Source organism: Buteo buteo, chromosome 1 (assembly GCF_964188355.1).
Source record: "Buteo buteo chromosome 1, bButBut1.hap1.1, whole genome shotgun sequence".
NCBI lineage: Eukaryota > Metazoa > Chordata > Aves > Accipitriformes > Accipitridae > Buteo > Buteo buteo.
In genome coordinates, this window is record NC_134171.1 from 19,781,066 (window position 1) to 19,799,983 (window position 18,918).

General features: G+C 39.4%; 1 protein-coding gene across 2 annotated transcripts in view; it reads right to left on the bottom strand.

Annotated features, from left to right (window-relative positions):
- Window positions 1–363: 363 nt before the first annotated feature.
- Window positions 364–18,918, bottom strand: part of PPARGC1A (PPARG coactivator 1 alpha) — a 374,024-nt gene continuing 355,469 nt past the window's right edge. For both annotated transcript variants that reach the window (XM_075023868.1, XM_075023878.1), the window contains exons 8-13: window positions 16,845–17,757; window positions 16,170–16,274; window positions 15,913–16,033; window positions 6,982–7,103; window positions 6,476–6,627; window positions 364–3,538 (exon numbers count right to left, since the gene is read on the bottom strand). In XM_075023868.1, coding sequence (XP_074879969.1) covers window positions 3,435–3,538; window positions 6,476–6,627; window positions 6,982–7,103; window positions 15,913–16,033; window positions 16,170–16,274; window positions 16,845–17,757 — 1,517 coding nt within the window. In that variant the 3' untranslated portion in view covers window positions 364–3,434. The remainder of the gene's footprint in view (window positions 3,539–6,475; window positions 6,628–6,981; window positions 7,104–15,912; window positions 16,034–16,169; window positions 16,275–16,844; window positions 17,758–18,918) is intronic.

The following is an 18,918-nucleotide window of genomic DNA, read 5'->3' on the forward strand; positions in this document are numbered from 1 at the left end:
AGTGGTTCACATTATTGAAAATGTCTGTCACATAGGTACAAATTTAGAATCATCACATTATATTACATGGCTATTCTAGGTCATTTATAGATCAGATCGTATACTACAGTGATTGAAGTTCTCATTACAGCCATCAAAAAGGACACATAATCATTACCTACTGTAAGCTTACATCTAAAGGGATGAGAAGGTGTGGTTGGTTGGTTTTTTTTTTTCAGCTGACCCAAGTATTATACCCCAGAGGCACAAACTTTCCTCTCGGTGCTGCTCTTGGTGATGGCAACCCAACTGCTTTTCAGAGTAGTTTAGCATAGGTATTTTTCTTCAATTTTAGGCTCCCTCTGTTTGGATTTGGATCATTTTATGTTCTGTAGGAATTACTTTGTTACAGCTCTAGGAAAGACCATAGTTTCTAAGTACCAGTTCTGTTACCTGTATTGCGGATGTGGTACTTACCACAGCATGAAAGCAACAGTACAATCTTCATCTAAAAGACACGCAGAGCTATGCTGCAATTTGCCTCTGGTGACAATGTGGTACATGTGCTAATTTGAAATGTTCTTGTGGGAGGAAAAAAGAAAGGAAACATCGAGTTTATATTTTGATGGGTTACCTACTACACTGTCTACAAAGGATACAAATAGCTTTATTCAGCAATCCTAGCTCTATTAATTTAATATGTAATTTGTAAATCCACAGAGGAAAGCCATCTTCAAGATGAGAATGTTTGCCAGGCCAGTGAAAAAAAAAATTGACTCATGTCATTATGCCTGCTTGGTGAAAAATAAATAATCCCCCCCTCCAAACCCCACACCAATTTGTTAATGTCAGCAATCTAGGGCAAAAGAGAATGTATTTAAAATTTAGTCACAGAAATTTAAAGGCAAAATAGGTAATGCATCTGGTCCTTGAACACATAATATGATATACTAAATATTGATTTCTTAAAAATAATTTATTGCTTTTAATATTTTTCTTTACAACAGAAGATACTCAAAATCCAGAAAGGAAAATTGTAAACTTTTAGTTTGGCATTCACACAAAGTTAAAATACCTGCATTTTTAACCTACAGAGCAACAACAAGAATTATGCAGATTAAAGAATGTTACAGTCGTAACACAGAACCTCTGAAAAAGTTCTTTTTTTTTTATTGCTATCTATCTACTCAGAAATAAGAAGCCAAAAAATCAAGCAAGCATCCGACAGGACAGACAGTGGAATCTCTCAGAACACAATATGCTGGTGATAAAATGAATGCAGCCATCAAAATCAACTGCACTGGCATGGGGGTGGAATCGGTTTTCTAAGATTGGGAGTAGGAAAGGAGATTAAATAGTTAGGTGTGCCATACCTTTAAGAGGAGTCATGAATGCCAAACAGTAATAGAATACCAAATCTATACATTCGCAAGCAAATTCCAAACTTTGCTGATTCAGTCTAGAGACTCTGAGTTCAGATGAAATTCTGATGCTCAGAATAGCAGTAGTTTACTCTTGTGGCTTTTTTCTTTCCTGAAGTTTCTATTTAATTTAGCAGAAGCAATGTCATCAGCAACAATGTCATGGGCACATCTGAGGCCATGCTAGTGCATAGTAAAAAAAGAAAAAAAAACAACAACCCACTGCTTCTGCAAAAGCTGAATTTCCAAACGAAGCACTTACTCCAAACCGACAACCGTCATGCATCCTACGTATAAAATTTCCACTGGCCTTTTTATTATTTTAGTCATCTCATAATTTATAATAAATAGGATAACTGTAACTGATAAATATGTCTCTTTAGTAAACAAAGGAATGAAGGATCGGTATTTATACAGGATGCATAACTGTAAAAAATATAGATAAATACCATCATTAAACTCTGCCAATGAAAAGATTACTGGCTTCAAGAACAGTGTTTAGACACAGAATTACTGTAAAAATCATACTGTACTTAGTACCTCAGCATATTTTTATCAAATTAAAATCACAAAAATTAAAACAAAATAGCATTTTAAAAAGATTTTTGACCTCTAGTTCCAAAACTACTGTTGATACATAAAATAAAAACATTTCTTAATGATTACCCATTTGAGAGACTTTACATAAAATTATGATATCTCCTAGAAAAATTTAGATGAGAAAATTTCATTCCCCTAACAAATTCAGTGTATAAAACTGCAAAAGAAAATCAAGCAATGAGAAAAATGTGGAAAAATACTGCAGAAGTGGTTAATACCTTTTGGGCTAGGATAATTCTTGACAAAATTCTTATATAAGCTCACCAAAGAAGGGATGAATGTGTGTAAAGCATTTTTGCACTCAGACACACGCGCGCACACGTATACACACGCACACCCTCACCCACACGCTTTTCTCTCTTTTTTTTTACAATCAAATATATATAAGCATAAGTTCAGCTTTCTACATATGTTAGTGTACAATAATTGTTTCACCTCATATAATTACATTTGAGTATTCTTGATTAAGAAAAATTCAGCAGTTTTTGAAAAGAAGGCTGCATTTACAGTGCATAGCTGTAACAAAAAAGAACGTCATACAGTATGTACATAAATAAAAATACTCCATTTAACATTTGTAAATACTCAACTACTTTAGAGAATGTAGCAAATAAACTATCTGTGCACACACCCAGATAGTTATATCCAACTCTCATTAATAATGTAACACCACGTCCGCTCATTAGAATAAATCGCTGAACAAGCTGCACATTTGACCATTAACAAGGCTTTGAAAATTTTGCTGTGGAAGATCAACGTTGTAGACATTTACATGGGTGTCAGAATTAAAAGATGAAACTTCAAAATGTTAGGGAAGCTTGAGCCTTTCATTTTCTCTTCTGCAAGGACTAAAAAAAAAAAACCACACCAAAAAAAAAAACCCAAAGAAAAGAAAAATCTTGAAACAAAGCTAAAACAGATTGTAGGCTTCTGGGACCTGTGGTTTCTTCTGGATTGTCGTATTATCACTGTGTTGTGAGAAGAAGCGTCATTTAAAAAAAAAATAATAATGCAATGTCTGATTCCCAGACATCAGCAGCCATAGTTCTCAATTTTTTTTTTTTGTTTGTTTTTGTTCTTTTTTTGTTAAAATGCAGTATGTACAGGTTTTGCAGTTCATCATTGTATGTGTATCTCTGTGGAACTGCTGCCATGTCTCGTGGTTTGCATCGGACTCGTGAGGAACGCCCGGCTCCCCCGCCACCGATCACCCGCGAAAGCAAAGCTGACACCCATGGACACGTGTGTGCTTACTGGACAGCCATCCTGCCTCTCCACTCATCGAGCAGCTGTGTTCATGTAAACCATGGTTTTCAACAGAGAGTGTAAAGTAGGAGCAATTCCTAAGTATGACTTTTTAATTGTCCATTATTGAAGGACGTGATGTCCGTGAGGTATTCGCCATCCCTCCATTTTCCTCAGGTGCGATGCATGTTACCTACGCAGGCTCCGCTGTGCCTCTTTGAGTAAACTATCAAAATCCATGGAGTCATACTTGCTTTTAGTGGAGGCAGGATCAAAATCATCTGAGTTTGAATCTGAAACCCAAAGGAAGTAAGTTTAGATAAGAGGCAAGAACCACTAGAGAGTACTTACACTATTTTCTCTGTACAACGGTAAAAACAAGGCACTGCAGAAACAATCCACTTACAACAACAACTTTATGGGATGATAAAAGCCCAGCAACTGTCATCAGAGAAGCTTTAGGTATGGTCAGAGATTTCTGGTAAGAAGCAGGACTTAACAAAAGCAGTACACATCATCAGCAGTGGCAGAGAAGCATAAATTGCATGTACATATAGAGGAGGTAAACTCAAAACAGTTTCTCCAAGGAGTTGAGCACCGACACACTGCTACGTATAGGTCTCAAAGCAGTCCAAATAAGATCTTAACAGATGCTTTACCCAAAACTCCACCACTGTTTTGCAACTGTTGTTTTGCAACACACAATATCCAAGACTTACTTCTCCTGAGAAGCGTAATAGGGGATGCTTATGCAGAAAGCCAGGGCAGCCTGCGGGCAGCACACAATGGACACTGCTGCCTCTGCCTGCCTTCCCTCAGGGTCTTGTACAAGTCACTACACTTCCCTGGATCTCTGTTTTTGCTTCCACTCTGATTTTTTGGCTGTTTGCTTGTTTAGAGTGCGAGCAATTCAGGGCAGGGCCTCTGCACTGCCACACAAGCAATCTCAGGTGGGGTCCTCAGCTTTTGCAGCACACATGATAAGTCATAGCAGCAATAATGGTCCAGTTCCTGTGACCTGCGATACCTGCTCCAGCTTTGCTAGTTGCTCAGACAGAGATGTCAGTCTGCTCCTAGCGCAGAGGAGGGATTGTACGTTTGTGGCCGTACAGCTCCAGTACAGCAATTCTTGACACGGCTGCAAGCACTGAATTTCCTTTTGGAGTCATCCCTGCTTAACACTGACTCTCCCCAGTTCCTGTGTCACAGCTCCTTTATGAGAGTGCCCTTTTCTTGCCATTTCTTGTGTTGAATTAATCAGAACTTCGCATCTACCACTATAGGACGCACTGTGCATTAAATGTTCATTACAGGTTCTGTTAAGACAATATCTTCTCACAAAGGAGAGGTGTTAAACTTCTGACTACTATTTTCAAGTGTTTTCTTTCTTCTGTACTCAACCCAAGCCTGATTAATTCTCCCTGTCCTTGTACCAGCTCATGAATTTTAAAGTTCATCCTGCCATTTCTTTATGTAGCTCTATCAGATACTCTGCAAAATACAGGGAATGCAGTCTGAAGTACAGAAGCTCGAGCTGTCAGCAGGACAAAGTGAAAATACTCTGCTCACAGATACTCTGGGAATCCCACTCAGTATGGAGAGACCTGCCAGGGAATACTCCCAGTGATGAATAATGTTCAAGAGGGTTCCCTTCAGACAACTTATTTTAAACCCCAGATTTTCTGAGATACAGAGACGACCCTGGCTTCCACTGCTGAAGATAAGTCAAATCAAGTCAAGACTTCAATCTGTTTTTACTGTTTTTATCAGCCTACATTTCAACAAATGCCTTACTACCTTTTATATTTTCAACATCAACCCTATATCTCTTCAGCAGTCAATTGCCTTTTCTTAGCTTTACATTATCTGTTTAGCCACTGAAGTGAATTATAGCATATTCATTGTGAACAATGCGTATCATCTTTATCATTTATTCTGAAAAGACATCAATTGGTTAGAAAAAATATATCTGTATTCACTTCTTGCATTGTACAAAGCTGAGGGCAGCACATCCAAGATTTCATTAGCACTGTGTTACACCGTTATGAGAGATTTTAATGACTGTGGTCATTTATTCATAAAACCCCACAATATCTGATTAATATAGATTCAACAGCAAAATGTCCCTTGCTATGTTATTCAGAAAAGAGTATCCCCCATACCTCTAGTCTATTTATACAGGTATTAAGAAAGGTTTAATATTTAATGAATACTTTACCTTTTAAAAGGTAATTAAATAAGAGGTGAGTTTACAATATATTATAATATTGCAGAGGATGTTTTGGTAATCTGCATGGTCTCTTTATGCATATACTTTACATTAGTATTCCTGCTGTAAGACTTTGAATATCTCCAAACATACTTTCAAGGTGAAGCATCACACCGTGACCCACAGCATAGGACAGAAGCATACATTTGTTCCCAGAAGGGACTACGAGAGTCCCAGATGTGTTACCACAGAGAGTATGCACACTTGGGACTGGAGTTATCACAGCATACTGGGGTCTGGAGACTGGTATGCATACTGCCCCACATCAGTGGAAGAGCAAACACCAAGAGATTTGCTAAGCTCTCCACAGGCTGGAGCCTCTTACATCATGACTGGAAATCCCTGCAAGGAGACACCTTCATACATAGATGCTTACGCATGATTTGAGAATGACCAGTTGAGATCTGTGGCCTTTGCTATCCTAAGGGTCAGATTTGGTCACAAGCCCTTCTAGCTTTCAAACCTGAGAAACTATGAACTGTGTTTAAGGAGTGTCTCTGGCAAGTTCTACCCATCTATAGCACAACTCATGGCAAAGTAAAAATCATGATGAATTTTCGGGGGTTTTGTTCTCTGTTTATCACTCATATAAATAAATCAGGTATTAGAACCAAGCAGTCATAGCATAGCAATGAATAGTAAAGCATGCAGGAGGTTTCTGTGGTGCTATCATTTTGATATGGAAATGTATTATTGAATATTGAGCACTTATTTTTGATAATGATGAAAATGGGCTTTAAAAGAATTTTCACAGTCTGAAATATCTGAAAGAAGCCAGCTCAGATTAGAGCTCAGATTAGGAGACTTTTAAACTTCTTGCAGCAAGTGAAAACCACTTCCTTTAACCCCCCCAATCATTTAAATAATATAAGCAGCAAACAAAAAAGAAGCTAACCCTAAATTCTCCAGAGTTACGAGGTTTCAGTTACGTACTTTAACTCACATAGAGCAAAATACCTACCTAGGTCTGCATAGTTAGACTTGTAAAATTGCTTGCGTCCACAGAAGTACAGCTCAAAGTCAGGTTCATTTGACCTGCGTAAAGTGTATCCATTTTCAAGAGCAGCAAAGGCGTCACAAGTATAGCGGTAGGTGATGAAACCATAGCTGTCTCTGCAATTGAAAAATACAGTTGTGAACAAAAGCTGAAAAGACTTAACGCGCATTAGTGTAACCCCTTCCTGAAAGCAAGAACTTGCAGGAGATCCAGCAGTGGAAATGCCAGAAGTACTGCATCCATTTATCAGCATGATTGTCCTGTCATGCAGCTAAATACTTATTTCTGGGACAGGAAATCTCAACTAGCAAGATTAATAAATAAGGATGAAAGAAAATAAATAAGGTTTTGAACTCGGCATGTCATCTGTCATAGCACTTACATTGGTAACTCCCATACCAGTAATCTTACTGCCATAATTTTTTACATATGGCAGCTCCCAAACAAGAAGTAATCTCAAAAGTTCTTACCCATCATCCCGCAAATTTACTGTGCACTCCTCAATTTCACCAAAAACTTCAAACCGGTCCCTCAGTTCTGTTCGGGTTGTGTCAGGTCTGATTTTACCCAGATAAATCACACGACGTTCTTCCTATTGAGAAACAGCAACAGGGAAAGCATATTTTTAACAAATGTGTAATAGAGATGAGCCCATACATACATGCATGCAAATACACACACATGGATGTGCAGAGGATGTGTAATTATAGTGATAGCCTCTTGTGGAAGACCTACTGCATCTTTCTAGTAAGTGAAATAGTTCTCTCCTGGAAAGCATCTAAGGTATTTAAATGACACTACATTTATCAGGTGGTGTGCTCCTGGAGGGTTTCACTGCTTGCCGTCACTGTTTTGCTATACAATGACAGACAGCTCCCTTTGTATCCTACTGCACCTTCTTTCTTTCCACCCTTTCTGCCACTTGCCCTCCAAGACTGTAAACTCTTCCAAACCAGGAGCTCCCTTTCTCTTGCCATCTAACAATACTGGGCAAGATCCATCTTAGTTGTGGAGTAGTATAAAGTAACACAATAATTGCATAAATGTACCATAGACAGAACAGAATGTATTACAAACATAACATTATAAACTCAGATGACTCAATAGCTGATTCATCCTGCAATCAGCTGTTCCACCATAATCCATACCTTAAAATAGAGGGAAAACTGTTAGGCATCCAGAAGACGACTTTTATTAAAATGAGTATTTCTGGGGGGAAGGCAGGACAATAAAATATATCGTGTAGTCACCATTACCTTTTGGTTTCTTCAGAAAAAAAACCTGACTGAAGTCCTTGATTTTTACAGGCTAGGGTGTCATTTGCATATTCCTTTGACACTTGGAGCAAAGCATCAAAGATACTTTTAAAACAATAGAGTCATGGTCATATCCTTCCTTCCTGAGAGGAAATGCTCAGCAGAATGACAGAAGGACTAGGAAACCCTGTGAGAGTCACTTTATGAATTTTTGAATGAACACTTTACTGAGAGTAGAGACATTTAGTGAGCTGCAAGCAAAGCAAAAGGCAAAAAGATATTTTCAAAACACTGACCTTAAGGTAATCAGGGCAAAGAAGCACCAGCTACACACGGCTTGGGTGCTCAGCCTTCCTGTCTCAGATTGCCTCTGGCCTGAAGAACCCTGGCACTACTGGCCCTCCTGCTCATTGCTTACACACTCGCACATTTGTCCCATAAATCGAACCACCAACACCACATTCTCAGCTGGTGTAACTCTGTCAGTCAGTGGAGCAATGTCAGTTTAAACCATCAGCTTTGGCACCTGAGACTTGCACAGAATTTAGGTGCCGAATGCCGAAGGAGCTATACTGACTGCTGAGAATTCATGACTATCGCAACCTGGAGGTGCCTAAAGGCTAATGGCACCTCAAGTGTGCAATGCAAAAGGCTCTAGGGACCTAAATATAGCCTTGCATTCCTGCTCAGAAACATCCTAGCCTAAAGAGACAGGTAGCTTGCAGTGTTACAATTCAGATATAGCATGAAATTTTTTCTTTTCCATGAGTCCCCACAGAGGCATAAGGCACTAGTCATTCTTGGACCACGGACAACGGGATTGAGATCAGACCAAAACACATGTAGAAACAGAAATGATCCTGATGCCTCTTCTTTACTTGTTTGAGCACTCATTTGAGAGAAAGGGACCATCAGAACTCTTAGCTATGGGGGCCCAAAATCTTGGCTCCCTGTTCCCAGGAGAGCACTCTGGTCCCAGGAACCGTTTAATGCAAAATAAATAAAAAATTCCTGCAGCAGGAAGCTGAAACCAATATATCTGCCTTCTAACAGAAACTCCTTCTCACTAGCACACTCAGTCAACTATTTTCGCTGACTCTTTTCCTGGCCTCACAAATCTCAGGGGCTCAGACCCAGTTAATCTTAGCTCCTGAGAAATGAAAGTGACTTCAAAGCTCCAGAAAACAGACATCCAAGAATCAAACACTCCTACCAAACACCCTACCCACTAAGGTATGCCACAAGAAGTGACCATTGGAACCACCTGGGTCCTTTATAAGCTCCCCAGTCAGCCCAGCGGAGTCCCTGGTTGCTCTACCAAAGTATGTATATGCTCTCCTTAATCAATGGGATCAGGTATGTATCTCATTTAGATGCTTGAAACTACTGCCTCTTTTAATTATATAAGGAACCAAGGTGACTGCCTTGGTAGTCCTCTATAACCCTGCTGGGACAGACACTTTCATTTTTAAATGTTAGGCCTTCCAAAGCGCATGCTCCAAAAGCTGTCCTTGTTCTCTGCCATAGCAGTGCAGGTCGGAAAAGCTAGCATGGCTAAAAGAAGGACAAGTGTGCTCATGGGTGGCCATAAATTTAGAGAAGAGGGGTACTTTACAGATAGCAGCTGCTTTTTATCTCTGTCTCTACTGTGTCCCAGTCCAGAGCCCTGACCCTCCTGACAGAGGAGTTTGGGTAGGGCTTCTGCGAATGAGGGGCTGTAGAGAGCAAGCCACAGAAAGGTGCATTTCTTCCATTTTCCCCATTCTAATTCTGCTTACTTTCAGTATGGTTGGGTGCCATAAACTTCAAAACCAGGAAAGGCTGCATATGCACAGTAATTACTTTTTCAGACTGTTTTACCAAATCAAGGATTTAACCGCACTGAAACACTTGATAAGAAACAATTCCATTGATACTTGCTATTGAACCTAAATGACTGACCAGATGGAGCAGAACATAACATAGCAGACTGTCTAATATACTTCAGCTGAGATAATACATCTCGACTGAAAAAACATAATGTTTCACTCACTGACATGGATATTGTTATATTACAGTGTGATGGAAATAACTATTGCACTCTCTTCCATAAGTCTGTGTGCATGCCTGCACAATTTTTCTTTCTTCTATCCCTCTAATAACCTTTATATCTCTAATATCCCTTTAAGACAACTGTAATAAAACAAAACTGAACAATTAAAAAAAAAGCCTGTTAAACTATCATTAAGGGAATAAGTTAAACCTGCAAAATTAAGGAAATTCAAATTTAAAGCTGAAATGCACCATATGTCCTCCAGTGTGCACACATGAGGAGATGTGTTCAAGTATTTTTTTTAAGCAGAGTGCCATGATGGTACACGATACTGGAGAGCACAGAATTCATACAGCATTGTCTTTGCCTTGGTTAACTTTGGTTTATTTAAAGCAACTATGAAGAATGTATTTGTATTCACAGAGACACCTGCCTTTTATTCCCATTAATAATAAGAGCTATACAAGCCTAACAAGATTACAACATACCTCTAAATGTTAAAGACCTTTATTTTATAATAAGTTGCATGCATAAGTCCATATGTGCATATTAAGTATGCTTTTTATTGCACTTGTTAGAGGACATGATATATGACTTGGAAACCTAGAGAACGGCAGAGAAAAGCTTTTGTTTTCAATTTAACATGGGCAGAGGGAACATGCAGGAAACTCTGCAGGAGAGTGTTCATATTTCTCTCCCAAAAGTGCAGGTGATTTATTTTGCATCATAAGCTTTAAGTGTAGTTCATTGCTTTGCCAGGTAAAAAAAGGAAGAAAGAAGAGTCCAGCCAACTCCCTCAGGTCCAACATGTCTGTCTTCTTTTGGTTTATCTAAAGGTCCTTCCTCATAATCTTGCTCTTTCTTCCTTGCAGTAAAAACATTTGAAGAGGCAGATGTGGCAGAAAATCCCAGGCTGAAAAGCAGTATTTCAAGTCCCAAATGAAAATACTAAAGCATTAGAATGCCAAAACTTGAGAAAACTGGACGAGGATATACCTTACACATCTAAGGGTCAATAATGGGACCACTCATCCTACAAAACATTCACTGATGCTAAGAATCCTTTTGTCTTGCAAAGGCTTCCTCCAGAACTTTGTTTTCCCTTCCTCATTCTTAATCTTTTCTTTCACAAGGAACTAAAGCGCAGAACATTAGATGTCTTAGTTTTCGCATGTTTTTTTGTACTAGGCTTCTTCACCCAACGCTTGCTTTGCCTGCCCGTGGTGGTGCTAAGCAGGGTCTGTGGGAACTCAAGGCAGCCACTCCAGAGATAACACCGCATAGTGCTGCTGTCCCCGTTTTCCCTACTCCTTTTTGTCTGCTCATCTGTGGTGCATAGCTACTTCTCCAAGCGCCAGGTAATGCTCTATGTGAAGCTGAGAGATGAAATCCAGGGGCATTTTAAAGCTGGGGTCTGCCATGGGCTTGTCAAAGGCTCTGCTGCTTCCTCCAGCACAGGCAGCTGGCTGGATGCAAGCCCCGTGCCTGTGTTGCCTTCCATGCCGAGGGACTTCTCTCTTCTTCCAGTAGAAAGCCATGAAGACTTTTATCCTTAGAACTGGATGCCAAACACCATTTTGAAAGTGCAATGGGAATGGTTGGACAGAGTTTAAAAAACAGAAATGCTACAGATGGAAAAAGCCATTAAAGCTTAAGATTCTGATGTAATAATAATGAGAAAAAATTTCTTTAGATTCTGTATTAAAGAAGAAGAATTATGACATGTGGGCGAGTATGAATGGCAAAAGAATCATGAAAACTGGAAAAAAAAGAAAGAACATTGCATAAAATTGTCAAGTGCTGCTGTGTGGCTAACTGAGGACTGAAACAGTTCAGCCACACTCCATGGTGACTGCTAGAAAAATAATGATGGACCAGTAAACCTCAAGATTTAGGTAATCCATTTGATACATTTTCAGCAACTCATACAGCAAAGTTAGAGTGCCTGGGATCAAGGCCATCAAGATGAGCAATGACAAAAAAGTCCAAACTAAATATACAATGTACATTGGATCCTTCATTAGTGGAAATGCACTCCATTATAGGCTGACTCTGGTTTTAGACCTTAGAGAAGCCAAGCATTCATTTATGAAACCACCTTTCTCCTGCCTTCCTGTTGTAGAGCAATTTATTTTCTTTGAAACCATGTGTTTCTTTCCGCTGCAGTGGCCTCACAGCGCATTTATCTTCTTACGTCTATAAGCTCTCTGGGACAGGGACTCTTGATACTTGTCTCATGGAGGCTGTCAGCACTTAGAAATGAAAAGTAGTAATGTTAATAGTAATTTTCTACTCAGGTATAAAAGCTGATTTTGTTATACCCCCTGGCAGCAGCCAGCGCACACAGTAAATGAGCTGCAGGGAGGATGTGACCATAAGTCAGTATCGTGGCCATAGTGGCAGAGGAGCAGACATCCAGCACACCAGGCTGCTCAGCAGACAGTTTAACCTCCCAGCCCTGGTGCACCATGTCAATGGGGAACCATGAACTAGTGCCTCCAGAACTGAAATGTGCTAACTGTACTTCTGACGTCATGCCTTGGAAAGTATTTGTCGCATGGTCTAATGACCTGCTGGAGTAAAAGCCTGCATAACTCAGAAATTTCCTGGGGCGTATCAGAATAAAAAAAGGGTCCTCAGTCTTCTTGGCAAATCACTGTGCTCTGCTTTGGTTAGGGGTTGTATCCCAGGTTCTACAAAGCCCTAAGCAGACTGTCCTGTCCTGCAGTTGCTCCTCAAGTTTCACGACGAATGTGTCTCCAGCATGATCTGGTTAACAGTATAAAGTTAAGTAAGTCTTGGCGGCAGACCATCCTTATGTTCAATGAGGACCCATGCTAAAACAAAATGGGGACCCAGTGAAATAAATCAAGTCAAGATCAAATTAAACTATGCTAACATTTGCTCTGTTAGCAAAGGCATCACAATCAAAAGTATAAATAAATAAAGGAATGAATAAGTGAATGACAAAAATGTTTTTCTTACTCTCTAACTGGAAAATATCTTGTGGGCTCAGCCCGTATTTTTCAAGCATGACTGCTCATAATTAAGACCCCAATCCACAAAAAAGGTACTGAATCTCCAGTAACTGGAGAGGGGAAAAGAAGAAAAGGAAGAGGAGAAGAGTATCACAGTACCTTTTAAAGCCAAGCCACCTGTATATAGCTGTAAGTCTAGATAGCTATTCGGGAATCCATACAGGAAAACGCTAGCCCAGGCTTCTAGCTGATGTGAAGCTACTGCAGCAGAGATGTTGTGTGCAAGACTGAAGGGGCAGCCGTTTAAACACGCCTCCACCACATGCTTCTAAAACAAGCCCCCTCAGCATTCTGCCAATATGCCTTCACGTCTGCCAAAATACAAGCTGCCTGCACAATCAGAGGGCATTGCTTCACATATGGTTTTGACAGACTAAAATATGTGAATTTTTTTCTCATTTCTTTTTCCTAGGTTTCCCACTCTTGCCACATGGAAACTAATTCTAGACATTGAACCAATAATACCTGATGGCTTTTAGCTCAGTCATAACTTCTGTTCCCTTTCTACTGCACACCCTTTCTACAACTAACTCCTGAGATCATAGCATGGTGCTTCTCATGAAGAAAAGCCACCTGCCCTGTGTAACACCTGAGGCATTAGTACTGCCCAGTCTTCGGGCCATTCTTTTAAGAGTGTCTGATGGTATGTGGCCATGAATCAATTCTGGCAGCATGAGAATGGGCTAGAAATAAAAAATTCCTCAATGCAGAGAGGAAAGAAATCTAAATTTACGGGACTGTAGAAAGAGTTCAAAGAAGGAGAGAGTACATTCTTGTGGCTGAACCATAAATGGGTGGAGTTGAGTCCCTTGAGAAAGAAGAGAGTAACACAGAAGAGACCCATAAGCCAAAAGGAGTAAAAAAAGGAGCAGAGAATGCTAGAACTAATACAGATTTTATCACTGACTTCATGGGATCAGGGCTTCCCTTTCTCTGCTGTCCCCTAACCCCTACTTACTTGCACAGGGAATAAACTGGCATGATTGAATACAGATTTTTAAAGTAAGAGTGCTGATAGACTTTGGATAAAGGAGTGAATAGGATTTCATCTATATCTCCTGCAACTCTTACACAGGTGACTGAATTTTAAGCTTTTGCCATGTTCTGTTTATTGATATTTATTTTTTAGTTTTGATTTATTTATGTTTATTAATAAATAATTTCATTAATGAAGTTAATCATCATGACAATGCTCACTTTAGAAAGAAAATAAATTCAACCTTGGTTTTGAAACGTTTAAAATTTTTAACACAGGAAGTTATGATGCAGCATATCTGGAGCTTTTAAAGTTTCTTTTCTTTCCTTTTTCCTTTTCTCTTGATTAGCTACTTGCCAATTATTTGTTTGTTTTAAACTAAATCAAATTTTCTACCTCCTCTGCAGGATTCATGTTTATTTATACTGGTAAGATACAATAATTGAGAAGTAGCAAGATACACCCATGACAGAGGTCTACTTGAATCTCTACTTTGTGTTAGATCTAAGAGAGAACAGCCACTGTAAGTTATGATTGCTGTAAGGTAGTGTTCATCTCTAAGCAGATGGAAGCCAGCTATTTTAAAACTAACTGCAACAATTGACTTAAATTGTTAAGTTGTATAGCCCTGTCTGAAGCCAAGCACAATCATTCCATTGCCTGCATTGAGTTTCAGACCAGCACAGCAGAGCATGTTACAGCTCTAAATCTCATGCTTTACAAAATACACCTATCACCCACACTTTGTAGATAGGGCACCTGAAGCAGACAAAAGTGAAATGATTTGATGAAGCTCACTAAGAACAACAGTAGCATAGACAAAAATCAGAAAATAAAGAGGTCTATTCCCTCCCAGAACTTCTCGTTCCTGTAGACTACACCAGCCTCTGTCAATCTCTACACACTCTGTAGGTGTAAGTATTAGGAGAAATGCTGCCGAGTGTGTGACAAATCACCTTTTACTACAAAGTCCACTAAAGGCAGTGGAAAAAAGAACTGTTCATTTTGGTGAGGCCTGGACAGAGCACTAAGGGAAAATCTGGAAAAGAACATGAAGTATCCCAGTCTGCACCTGTTCATGCAAGAGCCAGAGCACAGCCAGAACAGCAGTGAAGGTACAACTGAATAGAAAGAGCAGGACCCAGAAAACCAAGCGGAAAATGTTAAGGTAAGCCACCAAATGGGCTTAGCAACTACAAGAGGAGTCCAGATTTACTGCAGCTCCCAATTTAATTTATCAAAACCATCACGCAGTTGCCAACGGGGAATTAAAAAGGGGCAAAAGCCACCTGTCCATTTAACATCCATTCTTCTGTCCTACTGCTACAACAGCCAAGAGATTGCTCATCCCCACGTGGGTATTTCCTTCGCCTCAGGTATTTCAGTTGTTTCACACAGAACATTGATGAACAAAATAATTAAATAATATATATTCATTATGAAAGGGCCAGCATTAAGTGACATTTTTAAATTGCATCGTGTCTTCAGGCTATTTATTTTGCTAAAAATAACTTAAAAATTAACCGAGTCTTAGACAGAGAAAAAAAGATTTAAACTCATGTTTTTGGATCCCAGTTTTTTATTCTGTTATCTGCACCCTCAATACAGACAATTACAGCTACCGTGGAAGTCCAGTGATCGGTTTGTAAGCTGACTCCTTATATTGCTTACGTAAAAATCCAGAAATACAGAAAATAGTCATTGATTACTGGCACTCTGGTAGGTGATATATGGTATAAAATGCAGGTTAACTGATAGATCTGTATCAGAAATAGACTGGTTCACTTTTAATTGTCTGTTTTCTGGGATGAAACCTTTTTCTAGTAAGCCCTTTGCATCTGTTGAGTGTGAAAAACTTGGAGAGTTGAAATTTATAGAACCTGAAAAAATAAGTATTGTGACATCCGAATACAAATTATTATGAAAACACATATTTGCCTAAGACCTGAAATACTAAGAAATACACGTAAGCAGATTTTTATATTTTGTTTTTTCTTTTATGAAAAAGAAAGAAAATAAAGTCTGAGTTCTAGCTTTAGAAATCTATGAAAAGAAACAGAAATCTATTTCAAAATGAAAGTTATCTTCAGAGTGCTTACAATTGCTTTCTGCCTCTGTCTCTCCCTTTGTTTGGCCCTTTCAGATTCCCGTTTTTCATACTCTTTGCGGTATTCTTCCCTCTTCAGCCTTTCATGCTGATATTCCTCATAGCTGTCATATCTAGGAAACATAACTTAGTCATTAAATCAAGCACCTGCATTTGTGAATGTAAAATTAGTAATACAATTTCTGGAATGCTTCATTATCTCTTGAAAACCAGCTGCAAAGCAAACCAAATGCAGGCAAAACGCAGTACCTGGGTCTGCGACTGTACGGTGATCTGGATCGCGATCTTGCACGCAAGGGAGAACTTCTGTATGCTCGGTGTCTACAGTGGCTGGACTCATAATAGCAACAAGATCTGCAGGAAGAAACACATTCACCTCTGTCATTCAGTTTGAATCTATTGACACCATTTTCTACCTCTTCACCGAACTTACAATTTCTTCTAAGCTACCAGTGAGATTTTCCAGTGACAGTTTGAGATCTCCTAGTCAACTAAGGGGCCTCAAGTGATTTCTGCCCGCCCCCCCCGCCCTTCTGTAATGTTCCTTATTGAGGCTAACACAGAGCAGAGAGTCAGCCACTGTCAACTTCATCTGATAGGGACTGCAGCTAGATTGGCACCAGGCAGCTCGCGGATAATGGGAAAGGTTAGTTGTGTACATCTCTCACCAATTGCTCTGCTGCTGACCTGACTGTCTCCACTCAGAAAGTGTAAACTTGGCAAATTTAAAGGATAATGGCACAAGTGTTTCTGTAGCAACCCTGTAACCTTCAGAGTTAATCAGCTCAGGAGCAACAGAATGAGTTGCACTGGATTGAGTTATTTCTTGGGTTTTTTTCTTTCTTTCCTTTAAGTTCCTTTATGGTCTTGTTGTTCTCCTTCTTATTAACTATGATGATGATACATGAATTTGCTGTACCGTACCTTGAAGAGGATCTACTACAGGGCGACCTTGATCTCGATCGGGAATATGGAGAACGGGAACAAGACCTGCGTTGAGGAAAGGACCTTGATCTAGAGCGTGTCCTTTGGGATCTTTGAGAAAATAAGGATTTGGGTGGAGACACTGAATCTCTGCATGGAGAGTTAAAAGAAGAGCAAGAAGGCGATATATCAAATAATGAATAGGCTTGTGTCCCATCCCAAGGGTAGCATAGTTTATCACTTTCATCTTCACTGTCATCAAAGAGACCATCCATTGCTAGTCCTGAATTTATAAACATAGGTAGTTTGGAGAATTGTTCATTACTATAATCACTGTCCCTTAGTTCTCTGGTCTTATCTGCTTCTTCATCAAAAACAGCTTGGCTGGGGTGACCAAAATGCTTATTCAGTTCAGCCCGAATTTCCTGGTCTTGGAGCTGTTTTCTGTTATTACTGTGGGATCCCTGCTTACTTGTCTGTAAAGTCTCTTTCTTGAAATACTGGTCTTGTTCTAAAGAAGAACAAATCTGACACTGCCACCCAGGTGAAGAATCCTTAAATTCTAGTTGGCTGGAGTCCTGAAGTTCCTGGGATATTTTAATGTGTATTTCCGATTTTGAATTCACAGATTGACAGTAGTCATGGTCACCAAACAGCCGCAAACTGGGCCGTTTTGTCTTTCTCTCCTCATGTCCACTGGACAGTACTGTAGTCTTGCTAAGCTGTGCATACAGCTCAGACTGTTCTGGACCCTTCTTGATTGGGTTATTTCCTTGAGAACCTGAAGACTCACTATAGCGGGGCTTTTTTGAAGGTGGTACAACAGTCTTGCATGATGACTTCGGCTTAGGTGAAGTCCTGAAAGGATTATCCTGGTTGGCTTTATGAGGAGGGGTTGTAGGTGGAGTTAGGCCTAAGGGGAAAAAAAGGGGAACAGAATATTTTTAAGCACACATACAATGTTTATAAAGGCGGCTCACATGCTTCTTTAAAGCAGATACAAAGCAACACGCATTCTATGTCACTTTAATTTAACACTGCTAATAGTGGGAAAAAGAGTATTTAGAGTGTGAGACACCAAAGGTCTGGTAACAACAATAGAAACAGTATTAATGCATCACCATTAATCTTCAGCATCATTTCTACCCCTCCCCTTCCTCCATGACATCTGCCTCTCTCTCTGTAGATTTTGATAGAAAAGATCAAGAGATAAAAACCAAAAGACTTTTTTGTTAAAAATCAAACAGATTTTGATATAACAAAAGTCAAAAACCTAAAGAAATTAGCAGACAAAAACCTGAATAAAAGCAAGCCCGAGAAAAATAAATGAGTCCTACAAAAGGAACCTCGGTGGGACGCAGAACTTGAATGCAAGGAAGTACAGCAAGTCTACAACTTAACTGCAATGACTCTTTGTCTCCACAGTTCATTAACTTAGTAAACCATTGCTAATGTATGTATAATACATTCTTGTAAGCATAACTAATACATTTTTCCTGAAATGTGGTTCTGCAGCTGAAACCCAAGTGAACTACAGGACAACCGCAACTGTAATGAACCATTGCATTTAGAACTAAATATTAGTGAGAGTCATGAAGCAGGGAGTCAAAATGAAACAGATAAGTATTTAAAGACTAAAGATACCACTAACTACCAGGATTGTTCACATAACTGTAACAGATTATATCACTATGGTGAGACAAAATTGCAGGAAGGACTACAGCCCATTCCAGTAAAACCTGGCAACCGAAGCAGCATCTTCCAATTATTTTTATAAGGGTAGAATATAACGCTCAATATTTTCTGTAGAAATGATAGGATTTTTTCAGACTTTACAAAAGGATAATCCAGGACACCAGGGCAGAGTTAACAGCAAACTGCAGCCGCTGTTCAGGAAATAATTACTCTACAGGAGGGTACTTAGTATGTTATGTTTGAAAAATTTGCTTCCATCCAAGTGACTCTAATGTAATTTAGAAGTATATATGCTTAAAATTAAACAAATTAGACAGAGATTAGGCAGTTCTCCTAGATAATCCAGACTATCTCTTCTTCTAGCACAAGCAGACCTTTC